Below are 14,146 nucleotides of genomic sequence, written 5' to 3' on the forward strand. Positions count from 1 at the left end.
TGGCCCCACAGAGCTGCGGAACTCGGGGTGGGTGAAGCCGACTTAAAACATGCAAGAAGCCCTGGATTGCGAGTCCCGGAAGGTAGGGCCGATAGGGCCCGGACGGAGAAAGCTCAAGGTCACTGCGGTGACCGAATGAAGGTCACGGGGAAGGGCGGGGCCACGTGCGTCCGCCTCACGCGGGCTGCCATGCACTCACTCACGGACCATGCATAGACTCTTTTATTTCTTTAGGACTCAAATTCCACTCGGATGGGTTCAGGCTTGGGTCTGGGGACCGGGCAGGCACAGGGCTGGTTTGGGTCGCTGCTCGAGCCCAAAGTGGCGTTTTTAATTCACGTACAGCCTCTTGCTCCGGCGCTTCTTGAGCCCCTCGATGTATCGCTGCAGCTCCTTAGTCAGGAAGTGGTCCCTGCCGATCCCTAACTGGTAGCCTAGGAGGAGGGCAGAGCTCGGCTCAGGGCAGTGAGCAACCGAAAGGTCTCCCCACCAGCGGGCGCCCCATATGTAGTTCGAGGAACTGCAGATGATTCGGGGTAGCAGCAGCGCAGGGCACTCAGGTCTGTGTTAGCCTGGGGAACTTTGCATCTCTAAGGGTGCTGAGTGTTAAGGTCAAGGCTAGGGAAGACGTTGCAGGCCTGAACTAGGGCGGTGGTAGCGAGCAGTTTGGCCACCTTCTGGACCAGCCACCCGCTCTAAGCCATCAGCTGGCCCTTTATCACCACTGGGCTTTCCTACCCCAGCAGCAGAAATTCACCCACATAATCCACTGTCCAAAGGCTCTCCAACCAGAGGGAGTCGAGGCCACACCAAGGCGGTTATCCCACTGGGCAGGTGGAGAAACAGCCACAGAAAAGCCTCCGTCAGCTAGAGAGGGCCTGCACTCAGCCTGGAGCCCAGGCCTCTACCCATCACCACATGTGCCCCACTGGTTCTTCCTGTGCCCAGTCCCTCAGCTTTTAACTTTTACGGGGCCCTTTGAAAACACTTGTGAGTGCCAAGGGCATCTGACAAGACATAAGGCACCCTGAAACCCCAGCCCTTGGGCCCCAGCCCTGCAAAATCCACCAGAATCTGTCGTGGTAGCTCTTGGGGGTTGGCGGGGAGCTCACTCCGGAGGGCTTTGGTGAGGATTTCCAGAGCTTCATTCTCCATGAGTTCCATCAGGGGCAGCGGCAGCTGGAGAAGCAGCAAGAGGCTTAGGTGTCCAGGGGACTTCATCTCTGCCCACAGCTGAAATGCTCCCACCTGCTCCCTGTGGTCCCCAAACCCCCAAACAGCCTACCTGCCCCTCCACCCTGCCAACCACCCCCAACTTTCATATCCTATCAGCAACCCCCAACTTGCCTATCCCCTACCCCACTGAAACTCCCAGTCTCCCCAGCCCCTCCAACCCTGCTCTGCTGCTCTGCCCAGTAGGCTCGATGGGGCGTGTGCTTCGCAATATTGAGCGATGACATTGAGGAAGACTTTTCTGGGAGAAGAGAAAAAAGGGTCAGTCATCTGCAGACTCCTGGGCCTTTCCTGGAGCAGAGGAGATGGGTAGGCACCATGTGAGAGGGAATGGCCTTCAGAGACGAGCTCCTGGTGCAACCAAAAGGTCTCCCCACCAGCGGGCGCCACATATGTGGGGTCAGCATGGGACAGAGGTTACAACCCTGGGCTTTAGAGCCCCACCCACCTGGTTCCAGTTCTGACTGCCCCACAATGTGACACTTAGGACTAGTGACTGACACTCTGACCCTCAAGTTCTTCATCAGTAAAATGGAGTAATAAAAATAGCTCTTGGCCGAGTGGTGGGTCATGCCTGTAATCCCAACACTTTGGGAGGCCAAGGTGGGCAGATCACAAGGTCAGGAGTTTAAGACCAGCCTGGCCAATATGATGAAACACCATCTCTACTAAAAATACAAAAATTAGCTGGGCATAGTGGCAGGCGCCTGTAATCACAGCTACTCAGGAGGCTGAGGCAGGAGAATTGCTTGAACTGGGGAGGCAGAAGTTGCAGTAAGCCGAGATCACGCCATTGCACTCCAGCATGGGCAACAGAGTGAGACCCCAACTCAAAAAGAAAAGAAAAGAAAAGAAAATAGCTCTTTATGCAGGTTGTGCAGTTTGAAGGTGACAATCCAGTTTGAAGGTGACAATCCAGGGGAAGCCCCGTGCCTGGCACACAGCAAGTGCTCAATATGTGACCATTGTTACACTGTTATTGGTTCTGACTCTCTGATGAAGTGGTTTGAGAGGGTGCCAGACAGTGTCCAGCGTGTAGTAGAGGCTTAGAAATTGTAACCAGCAACTGACTAATGGAAAGACATACACCTCCTCAACCAGCGCAAATCATAAGACAAGGCGGGATGATTCCATTAAAAACCCAGGTCTCGCTGGGCATGGTGGCTCACACTTGTAATCCCAATACTTTGGGTATCCGAGGCAGGAGGATCACTTGAGCCCAGGAGTTTGAGACCAGCCGGGGCAACATGGCGAAATTTTCTCTACAAAAAAAAATTAGCTGAGCAGAGTGGTGCTGGCCTGTCCTCCCAGCTCGGGGTGGTGGGGGTGGCTGAGGTTGGAGGATCCCTTGAGCCTAGGAGTTTGAGGCTGCAGTGAGCTATGATCACAACACTGCACTCCAGCCTGGGTGACAAAGCAGGACGCCTTCTCTAAAAAAACAAACAAAGGCCGGGTGCAGTGACTCAAGCCTGTAATTCCAGCACTTTGGGAGGCCGAGGCTGGCGGATCGCTTGAGGTCAGGAGTTTGAGACCAGCCTGGCCAACATGGTGAAACTCCCTCTCTACTAAAAATACAAAAATTAGCCGCACGTGGTGGTGCACGCCTGTAATCCCAGCTATTCGGGAGGCGGAGGTTGCAGTAAGCAGAGACTGTGCCATTGCACTCCAATCTGGGCGACACAGCGAGACTCTGAAAAAAAAAAAAAGAAAAAGAAAAAAAGGTGCGAAGCGGGAGGATCACTTGAACTGCAGTGAGCTATAATCGCACCACTGCACTCCATCCAGCCTGGGCGACAGAGCGACATCCTGTCTCCAAAACAAAACAAGAAAACCCCGCAGGTCCTACCGCGGGATCTTTGCTCAATTTATTTGGTGCGTCCTTCCCCGGACTCTGCGCGCCACGACTGAAAGGCCTGTTACAACGCCTGCCCGGGAGGGGGCGCTCCAAGAGTGCCTGGCGGATTTAAAGGGCGAAAGATTCGCGCTGGCGCCTCTCCCAGGGAATCCTAGAAACTTGGATCCCATCAGCTTCCCCCAATTTTACAGCTCCAGAAATTGAGTCCCCGGATAGCTTATTGCCCCGCGGGCGCCCACGGCCTGGCGAGGCCACACTGACCGGCCTCGATCTGGGATGCGGTGTCCTTCTCCCCCAGATTGATTTCCATGGAGCTGCCGCGGTGCAACTCTAGCTCCACCAGCGCGTGCTCATCCAGTTCCTCCGGCTTGTGGCTGGCCTTGTCCCCTTCGTCCAACGAGCGGCTCCCTGGGCTGTACCACCCGCGGGTCTTGCTAATGCTGCGGCCCTCCGCGTCGAAGCCCTCGCAGACCTCGGAGAGCGGCATGTTCAGCTGTGCCTGGGACAGCGTTGTCCTGGTCCACAGGTCCCGAATGTCGCTGTGCCCGCTCTCCTTGTCCGAGTCATGGCGGTCGGAAGACTTGAGCGACACCTGTGGGCCACATACAAGGAGGGAGCCAAGGGTCGCGGGTGGCTGGAGCGGGAAGGAAGAGCAGGCTGGGGATCTGAGCCGGGTCCGGGCGGGGATCCCGTAGAGCGTGGGGTTGGTTGGGTGGGGGCTGCGGGAAGCCAAGGCTGAGTAAGAAATCGCGCCAGGGACCCGAGTCGGACCAAAGGTGGGTTGGGAGCGGACAGAGTAAGGGGTCCGGGGAGAGGTCTTACTTTCGAAGGCTTTTCCTCCATGGTTCTGCCCCAACGGACCCAGACGCCACAGGCCTCGGGACGAGAAGGGGGTCAACGCTCCAGGAAGGGGGCAGGGCAGGGCCTCTCGCGCCGGGAGAGTTCAAACGACAGCCCGCCACGCGAGATGCCATCCTCTCTCCCCTGCCTCTCCACCCCCGCACCCCACCCCCCAAAGTGTGTGCAGAGGCTGGAGACGCACAGCCCATCCCGGCTGATCCCCACGCCGGACCCTACCCAGCCGCCTCCAGGCAGAGACACGGGCCTGAGCCCAGCCGAGAGGGCGGAGAATTGACCGATCTGGGTGCCCGGGGACCCTCGGCCTAGGGGCCACGGGAGGCCAGATGTGCCCCCGCGGTGGCCCGAGGAAAGCACTTCCACACTCACTCGCGTCCGGGAGCGTCACGCCCGCAGCGGTGCAGACCGTTTTCATTTATTGATGCAGGCTTTGAGGCACAGTCGTGAGGTGCTGTGAGGGACACGCCCGCCCGGGGCAGCGACACAGAAAGCCGTGGGGGGTCTGGAGATGGATGGAAGTGAGGAAAGGGCCGGGGCCGGGGGACGGCGGAGAGGCAACCGTAGCCTCCTCCCCAGACTTCAGTCTCGTGGAAAGAGGGCTCTTTGGTCAAACAAGCCAAGCATGCCGGGGAGAGCAGGAACGAAGCCCTTGAGAGGCCCGGGCCGGGGATCCTGCCCCTACACCGGCACGTCTTTGTCTCGGGGACGCCCGGGGCCGCGAGGCCGCACGGGCTTCCTGGGGGGATTGGGGCGGCGGCGACCTCGCGGCGCGCGGGGCAGCGGGCAGCCGCGCTCGCTCTGCGTGTCCGAGGACTCGTCGATGAAGGCCAGGTTCTCGCTGGGATAATCCAGGGCCGAGGCCGTGGGCGGGGAAGGCGGCTGAGCCTTCTCCGGGGGCGAAGGGGATCGGGGCCTGCCCAGCGGCTGCGCTGGACAGGGCGGTGGAGGCAGCAGTGGCCGCTCCTTCTCTGGCGGCGGGGCAGCGGGCCCGGCTCGCTGGGTCACGCGCGCGGTCACCGTGCCAGTCCAGCTGGCAGCCTGCGCCGTGAGGCCGCCCATCTGCACAGAGAGGGAAAGCAGCCCTCGACTAGAGGTCCTAGACCCCCTCCGCGACCCCCCAGGAACCTGCCCCTTCACCAGCAGGCATCAACCCCCAACCCTCTTTTCTGCCTGGTCCTCTAGCTTCAGCCAGCCCCGAAGATGGAAGGGCTCCTCCGCTGGGTGCTCCCAAAAAGGTGGCAAAATACAAATTGCCCGGCTAAATGTGAATTTCCGAGAAACTACAAATAAATTTTAGTATAACTATATCTCGTGCAATATTTGGGACATGCTTATATATATACACACATATATACACATATATATGTGTATGTATATATATACACCATATATACACATATATGTGTATGTATATATACACACATATATACACATATATATGTGTATGTTATATATACACACATATATACACATATATATGTGTATGTATATATATACACACATATATACACATATATATGTGTATGTATATATATACACACATATATACACATATATATGTGTATGTATATATATACACACATATATATATATATATTTTTTTTTTTTTTTTTTTTTTTTGAGACGGAGTCTTGCTCTGTCGCCCAAGCTGGAGTGCACTGGCCAGATCTCAGCTCACTGCAAGCTCCGCCTTCCGGGTTCAAGCCATTCTCCTGCCTCAGCCTCCCAAGTAGCTGGTACTACAGGCACCCGCCACCACGCCCGGCTAGTTTTTTGTATTTTTTAGTAGAGACGGGGTTTCACTGTCTTAGCCAGGATGCTCTCGATCTCCTGACCTCATGATCCGCCCGTCTCGGCCTCCCAAAGTACTGGGATTACAGGCTTGAGCCACCGCGCCCGGCCTTTTTTTTTTTTTTTTTGAGAGGAGTCTAGCTCAGTTATCCAGGCTGGAGTGCAGTGGCAGATCTTGGCTCACTGCAACCTCTGCCTCCCCAGTTCAAGCAGTTCTCCTGCCTCAGCCTTCCAAGTAGCTGGGATTACAGGAGCCTGCCACCACACCCAGCTAATTTTTGTATTTTTAGCAGGGTTTTACTGTGTTGGCTAGGCTGGTCTCGAACTCCTGACCTCGTGATCCAACCACCTCAGCCTCCCAAAGTGCTGGGATTACAAACGTGAGCCACCGCGCCTGGCCAAATTAAAATTTAATTTATTTGAAATTCAAATTTAACTGAGTTTTGTTTTTTTGTTTTGTTTTGTTTATTTGTTTGTTTGTTTGTGAGACCAGGGCTTACTCTGTTGCCCAGGCTGGAGTGCAGTGGTGCAATCATGACCCACTGCAGCCTCGACCTCCCCTGGCTCAAGTGATCCTCCCATCTCAGCCTCCCGAGTAGCTGGGACTACAGGCACACACCACCACGCAGGGCTAATTTTTGTGTATTTTCTAGAGGCGGGGTCTCACTATGTTGCCCAGGCTGGCTTTCTGCATTTTTATTTGCTAAATCTGGCAATCCTAACCATGAGGGCAGAGGTGGTGAAGTTACCCACAAACATGGCCCTCTGTTCCCTGCAAGGCACACACAGAGGCTCACTCAGCCCCTGCCTCAGGAGCCCACACCCTGGATAGGAGACAGCCTGCTCAACCCCCTGCTAGGGAACAGCACATTTGCACCACAGTGCACAGACGCAGTGCCAACCCTGGGCGCCTACCTCTGCCCGAGTGCGGCGGGACACTACTCGCAGCCAGTTCCCGATGGTGGTGAGCACTGAGGCGAAGTAAGCCAGGCCGAGCAGGATCCAGAACCACACCAGCGGCTGATACGCTGGGGAGTCCTGCCTGGGGTCCGCACCTGGGATACCACCAGGAAAGGCAGAAAAGAGCTGGATTGTGGGGCAAGCCTGTGAGCTCTGGCTCAGTGTCCCCCTCCCAGCTCCTGGAGAGGACCTGCCCTCCCTAGGGCAATGGGTATGTGCTTGAGTGTGTGAGTGCAGGCAGGAAAATGAGTGGTGTGCATGAGTTGAAAGTGTACAAGATCAAAGCATGCAAGAAGGGGCGCTCCTGTGCAAGAATGTGACACATGCGAGGGGTGTGTTTAATATATGTGTGAGCATGCATGGGACTCAAGCATACAAGAATGTGAGTGTGCATAAGGCGCTGGTGTGTGTGCAAGGCTGTGATGGTGCATTCCATGATGGAGGCAGGGGTTAGAGCAACCACATGGGATTTGGAGGGAAAGGCGGGAGTGCAGAGCCCCTGATCAGGAATAAAGTAGATGGGAAAGTGCAGCACAAGAAGGGCAGCCTCACCGGCCACATAGTCACCGAAGCCCACGGTGGTAAGCGTCACTATGACAAAGTAGATGGCCTCCAGCTTGCTCCAGTCCTCCATATAGCAGAACACGAACGTGGGCGTGAGGACAAAGAGCAGGCAGCCGACCAGTAGGAAGAGCATCGCTGACAGCACTCTTACTAGCTCCGGTGGCACGTGCCACTTCTGCAGGGAGGGGCAGTAGACAGGACCCAGGAGACACCAACAATCCCCACTCCCATATTCTCCACTCCCGCCCCCAGGAGCCTGTGGGAGAGGCTTAGGGTCGGCAGGCAGGTGGCGGTGGGGGGGGGCATTCATGCGCCAGGGACATGGGGAAGGGTAGCTGGAGGCCAGCACAAGGGCAGGCAGGGCATGGAGCAGCTCACCAAGAAGATGGCTTCAATGTGACCGATACCATGGCGCAGGGAGGAGCCCAGTCGGTCCCCAACCCCTGCCAGTAGGATCCCAAACAGCGGAATCCCCACCAGTGCATAAAAGATGCAGAAGAGGCGCCCAGCATCTGTGTGCAGGGCCACATTGCCATAGCCTGGGCAGAGGGGCAATGCAGGAAGTCTAGGGGCCGCCTGGGACCCCTCCATCTCCCTGCACCTTCCCCCATGAGGAAGCTCCTTGCCCTTCCCCCACATGCCAATCCCCTCCCCCACCGATGGTGGTGATGATGGTCCCTGAGAAAAAGAAGGCGCTGCCCAGGTCCCAGGCTGAGTGGCTGCTGTTACTGGTCGAGTTGGTTTCTGGGTCCGCACCCCCTCCCAGGGCATCAGCCACCTCCTGCAGGATAAGGTGTAGAAGGAGGAGCTTCAGTTCTTCCCTCCTGTCTAGGCCAACTTGTGGCCCCTCCAGTCTCTAGGGTGGCTCCCTCCCTGCTCCTCCCTGTTCTCCCCTTCTCTCTGGTCTCCCAGGAGGCAGTCCCTTACAGCAGAAGATGCAAACTGGGTCTAGTCTACCTGCAGGCAAGTTTGTTTGACCTCTACAATGTCTGAGAAACATTTTTGGTATCTGGCCCCTAACTTCAGACAAATTTCCACTTTTACCATGGTTAGGAGCAGACCTGGGACCAGATTGCCTGGCTTCAAATGTTTATGCTATGGGACCTTGGGCAAGTTAACTCTCTGGCCTCAGCTTCTGCATGTCTCAAGTGGGAATGATAATGACAGCATCTGCCTCCCAGATTTTTTGTGAACTTGCAACAAAGTAAGCACTGACTGTTAAGTTCCCAAGCAGTGACCACACCCTGTGTTTCTAGCTTTCCAAACCCACGACTCCCATTGCACCTATGGAAGCTGAATTTGAGTCCCTTTCCTTAGAAAAATCTCATGAAAGCTAGGGCCTTTCTCTCCAGGAAGGTTTATGTGCCACAAAATTTTGCTTCCAATTTTTAGAAGGTTTATATGCACACACAAAAACACACACATCTCAACCCTGCCGAAGTCCAAGCCAAACCCTGTGCTGCAGTGTAAATAATATTGATTGAGCACCTCTCAATAAGTATTACTATTTTTTTAAGGCTAGTCAAGTGAAGCAGTGGGAGTGGAGAAGGAACCAAGAAATCTGTAACTGGTTGCGATCAATTAGTTGTAAACAACACCACTGTACTCAGACCAGCCAATGCATATTATTAAATGAACGTAATGTCCCTATTTAGATGTCTCCCTCTCGCCAGCATGCAGGCCAGCATGCAGGTCCCACGGGCAGGGACTATTTTGAGAGTGCTTGCCCTAGGTGAGAGGAAGTCAAAGAGACTCTTCCCAAGCAGCAGTACCAAGGCACAAGAATGGTGTCTGTGGGGCATATCATAAAGCACTTCTTCTCTCCCTGACTGCAGTCCTCATTAGCAAGACTCAGTCCCAACTAATCTTCCTAAAGTGGCTGCTCAGCGCCCTCCATGGCTCCCCACTCCTTGCAGGCCTAAACTCCCCAGTCCAGCATTGAAGCCCTTTTTTCAAACCGGTCCCCACCTCCCTTCCCCTAGTCTTGTCCCTGGGACTCCAATTTGGCACCCCATGTTACAGCAACCTTCCCCCCAGATTTTCTGAGATGATTGCATTTTCTGTAATAATTTTTAATAAAAGCAAGAAGTGAAAGAGCTAATTAAAAGTGATTTAATGTGTATTTTGCAACCCTTTTCCAATAAATTCACGACTTAAGGGAAAAATCCTGTGTCATCCTGTGTGTTCTAATTTTTGCTTCAAATGACTAGGCATCTGCTAAGTCCAGGTTCTGCAAAATGCTCCGGAACTTTCCAGCTTCCACGCCTTTGCCCATGCTGTCTTTCCACATGGGCATCTCTTGCCCCTCATCTCTACTCTCTACCTCTCTCGCCTGGTGTGTTTCAATCACCAGGTCATCCCTCAGGCCGCTGCCATCTCCCTCCTGGTCCCCAGCACCTAGCTTAAGGCCTAGCACAATTGGTGCTTAACAGAAAGAAGGAAACTTCCTTTCCACTGAATCCTACAGTGATCTGTCTGACCATAGATCTCCCCCTCCCCTAGATGTGATGCCCTCCAAGGTAGGCCCTGTGTCTGATCCACCCCAGTATCCCCTTGGCGTATAACACTACAGCACCTAGCACACAGTAGGTGCACAATAGCTGCACAACTAATTCAGGGAGTGAATCCTACTGCGAAAGAGAAATAAAGTGGCTGTCACCCACCCTTCTCAGTCCTGCCTCTCCTTTTCTTCCTTTTTCTTATCCAGGAAAAAAGCAGTTCCATTGTGAAGACAAACTAGGTCAGATTCCCTCCCTGCCTCCCTCCCTCTGCCCTGTGGTCTGGCCAGACACATTCTTCTCAGGCCTCTCTGAGCCTCCACTGGCATTCTGGAAGTGTCAGAGACGATGTCAGGTGGTCTGCGTCCTGACCCCACCCCACACACATCTCTGCCCTGAGTCCTGCTGCCTTGAGAATCAGCTGGAACACTGAGGCCTCCATGCCAGTGGCCCCTCCCTCCACAAAGAACAGGCAGGGAACAAAGGGTACTCTTCAATTTCAAGTAATAGACATTAATTTATTAAAGCTAGATCTTCATTTTTTTGTATGACAGTGACTCTGAAATCAGAGAAAGCAACAGAGGTGCCTGCCTGACTGTACCTCAGAAGGCTGCAGCCCAAAACTTTCTTGAGTCTACGGTTGGAGTCTGACCAGAAGTGCCTCAGGGAACCCTGACGCACCCCGCTTCTCCCCACATGGTAAGCATGCATCCTAGGGGGAAGGGGCACCTGACCTGCCATCCCTGGTGGCATGGATCCTGGAACCCTCCCAAATCACCTGCACATGCTCATATGCACACTTTTCCAGGGGGAGGGGGTGTGTTCACTGTGTTCTTGGGTTTTTCTAAGACACATGACTCCAAAAAAAGTGTGGGAACCGGTGTAGGTAGGGTTGCCAGATTTTAGCAAACAAAAATATTGCATGGGATGGACTTGTCTTAAAAAGGCATTTGTGGCCGGGCGTGGTGGCTCAAGCCTGTAATCCCAGCACTTTGGGAGGCCGAGGCAGGCGGATCACGAGGTCAGGAGATCAAGACCATCCTGGCTAACATGGTGAAACCCTGTCTCTACTAAAAAAATACAAAAAACTAGCCGGGCGAGGTGGCGGGCGCCTGTAGTCCCAGCTACTCGGGAGGCTGAGGCAGGAGAATGGCGTAAACCCGGGAGGCGGAGCTTGCAGTGAGCTGAGATCCGGCCACTGCACTCCAGCCTGGGCAACAGAGCCAGACTCCGTCTCAAAAAAAAAAAAAAAAAAGGCATTTGTGGGCCAGGCGTGGTGCCTCATGCCTGCAATCCCAGCACTTTGGGAGGCCGGGGTGGGTGGATCACTTGAGGTCAGGAGTTTGAGACCAGCCTGGCCAACATGGTGAAATCCCATCTCTACTAAAAATACAAAAATTAGCCAGGCGTGGTGATGCATTGCATCTCTGTAATCCCAGCTGCTTGGGAGGCTGAGGCAGGAGAATCACTTGAATCTGGGAGGCTGAGGTTACTGTGAGCTGAGATCACACCACTGTACTCCAGCCTGGGTGACACAAGGAGACTCCATCTCAAAAAAAAAAAAAAAAAAGGGCATTTGTGGTGTAACTGTGATTGACATTTAAATGAGTCTTGGATTTTATGTGGCAATCTAAACAGGTGAGTGAGACCTGTGCAAATGTAACATAGCCCTTGTGCTATGGCCATTCATTCATTCATTTTCCCCTCATCCCACCACCATTACACCCTGAAGGACACAATCTAGGTTCACAGTCCTGGGCCAGGCTCTCCAAGGAAAACAAATGACCCCACTGTTGCCCTATTGAAAACACAGAGACCTGGACCCCAGCCTCTGTCCCACAGCCTCCGGCTGCACCCCGTCCTCAGGGATACTGATCTGAAAGCAGCACCGGCACAGGGCCTCACTGGCACACAGCTAGTGCCAGGGGTGATGGGTGACAGCTGAAGGGCTGAGGCCCACCCACGCACCTTGATGAGGAGGCCCAGCTCCTGGTCGCTCACACACGGATGGGCCCTCAGGAACTTCTCTCGGACCTCCCCCAGCTCCCTCTGGGCCTGCTGCTCGTGGGGCTGCTCCAGGGCCCGGAACACCAGGGCACCAGACACCAAGTAGAGCAAGACCAGCGCCAGCAGGGCCAGGAGCGTGGTGCTGCGCATGGCGCGCCCAGGCGTCGGGCCAGCTCCACTGCCCGCCTGGAGGGGCCGGGCAGGGGGCTCCTGGGGAGCTGTCGTCACTGCGGGCAAAACCAGGGATGCTGGGGTCACTGAGCCGGCCTGACATCCACACCCTTCTCCTCGATCCCCTACACACCCAAAGATCCATGAAGCCCCTAGCCGCACTGTCCACAGATATCCCTCTGACTGAACACACCCAGTCCCCCTCCTATCTCCAGCCTTCCCCTTACCTCCGCTGCCCCTGTCGGGGACCACCGGGTGAGGAAAGAGAGGAGGGCACCGGGAAGGAAAAGGAAGGCGAGTGGGAGGCCGAAAGAGAACCTAAGCCTGGCTAAGGGGAAGCGGGGCGAGTGAGGAAATGTGGGGGGTGTGGGGTGGTGTGGGGAACTGGCCCTCGAGGAGGAGGCTGAGGGGGGCTCAGAGCCGTCCGAAGGGAAACCCGGAGGAGAGGCCGGACCGCGTAGGGCGGGGACAGGGGAATGGTGGGTCTCGGCTCGCCCGCTGCGGCTGCGACAGCATCTCCGCGGCTTCTCCGTCCCCTCTCGCCTCGCCCTGCTTCCCGGCTGGCCCTCCAGGGTGCCCCCGCGCCCCGCCGGGCTTTCGAGGAACCCAGGGGTGAGTCCCGCACCCAGGCGAGGAGGGGTGCGGGGGACGCCCAGTTCCCGGAAAAAGCAGGGCGGGGGTCCGCAAAGGCCACACGGGGGGGGGCAGTCCCCGGGACAGCTGTCAGTCCCCCACAGCGGGCGGCGGCGCCCACGCGCACACACGCCCCGGCACGCGCCGCCACGCGCGGGCACAAAGACCCGCGCGCCCACGCTCCACCCCGAAGCTGCAGCGCCGCACCGCCCCGCTGCACGCACGCACCCCACCTGCACACTCCGCAGACGCCCCGGCATCCCCGGCCCCCATGGGCGTGCCGGCCGCGCCAGGGCACCCAGAGCCCACGCACATGTATGCGGACCCTCGCGTGCACACGCCAGACCGCAGGGCAACCGCGCAGCGCCCGCAGCTCGCTCCCACCGCCTCCCCCGCGTCCCCACAGCTACGCCTCGGAGCGTGGCGGGCGGCGGGACTGGCGGCCACACCACTCCCTGAGGCGCCCACGCGTGGGAGGTGGGCACCCCGCCTGGCCAGTCGCCCCCGGGGCGCCCCTGCCCCGGAGTCCTGCCCGCACACCGGAGCCCGCCCCACACTTACTGTCGGCCCTGCTGCGGCTGCGGCTGAGGCCCGGGTTCCAGCACGGCCTCGCCGGTGCCGACTGGGCCGCGGAGGCGGCAGGGGCGGAGCGGGCGGCCGCTGGGGCTGGGACCCCCCTCCCGCCGGCAGAAGCCCCCCTCCTCCCGTGGTTAACCCCTCCGGCGCCGCGCTTCCCTCCTTGCAGCGCCCTCGCCGCCGGCGCCGCCCCAAGCCCTTTACCTGCGGCCGCCCGGCTCCCCAATGCTGGCCAGCCCCGGGAGGTGGGTGGCAGAGGAGCCGGAGAGGGGTTGCAGCTGGGGCCAGCCTTCTAGCCTTGGACCGGAGCCCAATGTGGCCAGCGGCAGGGCCCCGACCTGGGCATCAGCTGGCCCACCTCTCTGGACAGGCAACACGCTAATCTGGCAACTCCCAGGCCCATTACTGGATCGGGAAGGGCCCGCAACTCTCCGCCCCTGGGGACAGCCTGGCCCTTGGGCTCAGTACTCATGAGGGACGGGCTCCGCGAGACAAAGGGGTGGGGGAAACCCGGTGGGGTCACCTGGAATTGGCCGACATGGAGGTTGGGACCCACCTCTGGGGAGTCGCTGCTGGAACACCTCCTGCCCCCACTCCAGTTTTGGCCCTCTACCTGCTCCCGGGCTATCCCTCCAGGGTGCTCCCAGCCCCAGCTTTTGGTTCTCACTTCCATGACCAGAAATCAGCCCCAGAAGGCTGTGGCTGGAGCTGCCTGCAGATCCCAGCATGGCACTGGTGCCAGCATCCGCTCTCCCACTGCCTGAACACCCAGGCCCTGGCTGCTCCTGAACTTGCCCTGCCCTGTTCTCACCCGCTTGACAACCTGTGACCTCTCCAAAGACCCTCTGGTGCCTGCTGGGGTCCTCAGCCCTCATGCTGGATGGCTTTCAGCCTGGGCTTTGAGGCTGACCACCCCCTACTGGTAGGGAACCTGGACAGGTTACCAAACTCTGGAGTGTCCCTGTTCCCACTTACAGAAAAGGGGTGATTAATCATCACT

At 57.0% G+C, this 14,146-nt stretch overlaps 2 protein-coding genes across 3 annotated transcripts; both read right to left on the reverse strand.

Moving 5' to 3' along the window:
• Window positions 1–206: 206 nt before the first annotated feature.
• Window positions 207–4,052, reverse strand: CATSPERZ (catsper channel auxiliary subunit zeta). Of its 2 annotated transcripts, none has more exons than XM_033205766.1 (5): window positions 3,911–4,052; window positions 3,350–3,680; window positions 1,395–1,474; window positions 1,113–1,179; window positions 207–434 (listed from the first exon to the last, which is right to left on the reverse strand). In XM_033205766.1, exons 1-5 carry the CDS (start codon window positions 3,929–3,931, stop codon window positions 331–333), a joined length of 603 nt encoding a protein of 200 aa, XP_033061657.1. In that variant the 5' UTR covers window positions 3,932–4,052; the 3' UTR covers window positions 207–330. The 2 variants fall into 2 exon arrangements, with proteins under 2 accessions (XP_033061657.1, XP_033061658.1); XM_033205767.1 differs by having other exon boundaries at window positions 297–434; window positions 1,069–1,179.
• A 268-nt stretch (window positions 4,053–4,320) lies between these two features.
• On the reverse strand, window positions 4,321–13,609 carry KCNK4 (potassium two pore domain channel subfamily K member 4). The gene is made up of 7 exons (XM_033205765.1): window positions 13,132–13,609; window positions 11,728–11,993; window positions 7,919–8,042; window positions 7,640–7,800; window positions 7,250–7,436; window positions 6,653–6,792; window positions 4,321–5,005 (listed from the first exon to the last, which is right to left on the reverse strand). Coding segments are annotated over exons 1-7 (1,260 nt in total). The 5' UTR covers window positions 13,133–13,609; the 3' UTR covers window positions 4,321–4,624.
• Window positions 13,610–14,146: the final 537 nt, after the last annotated feature.

Source organism: Trachypithecus francoisi, unplaced genomic scaffold (genome assembly GCF_009764315.1).
Source record: "Trachypithecus francoisi isolate TF-2019V2 unplaced genomic scaffold, Tfra_2.0 Lachesis_group8, whole genome shotgun sequence".
NCBI classification, from domain to species: Eukaryota; Metazoa; Chordata; class Mammalia; order Primates; family Cercopithecidae; genus Trachypithecus; species Trachypithecus francoisi.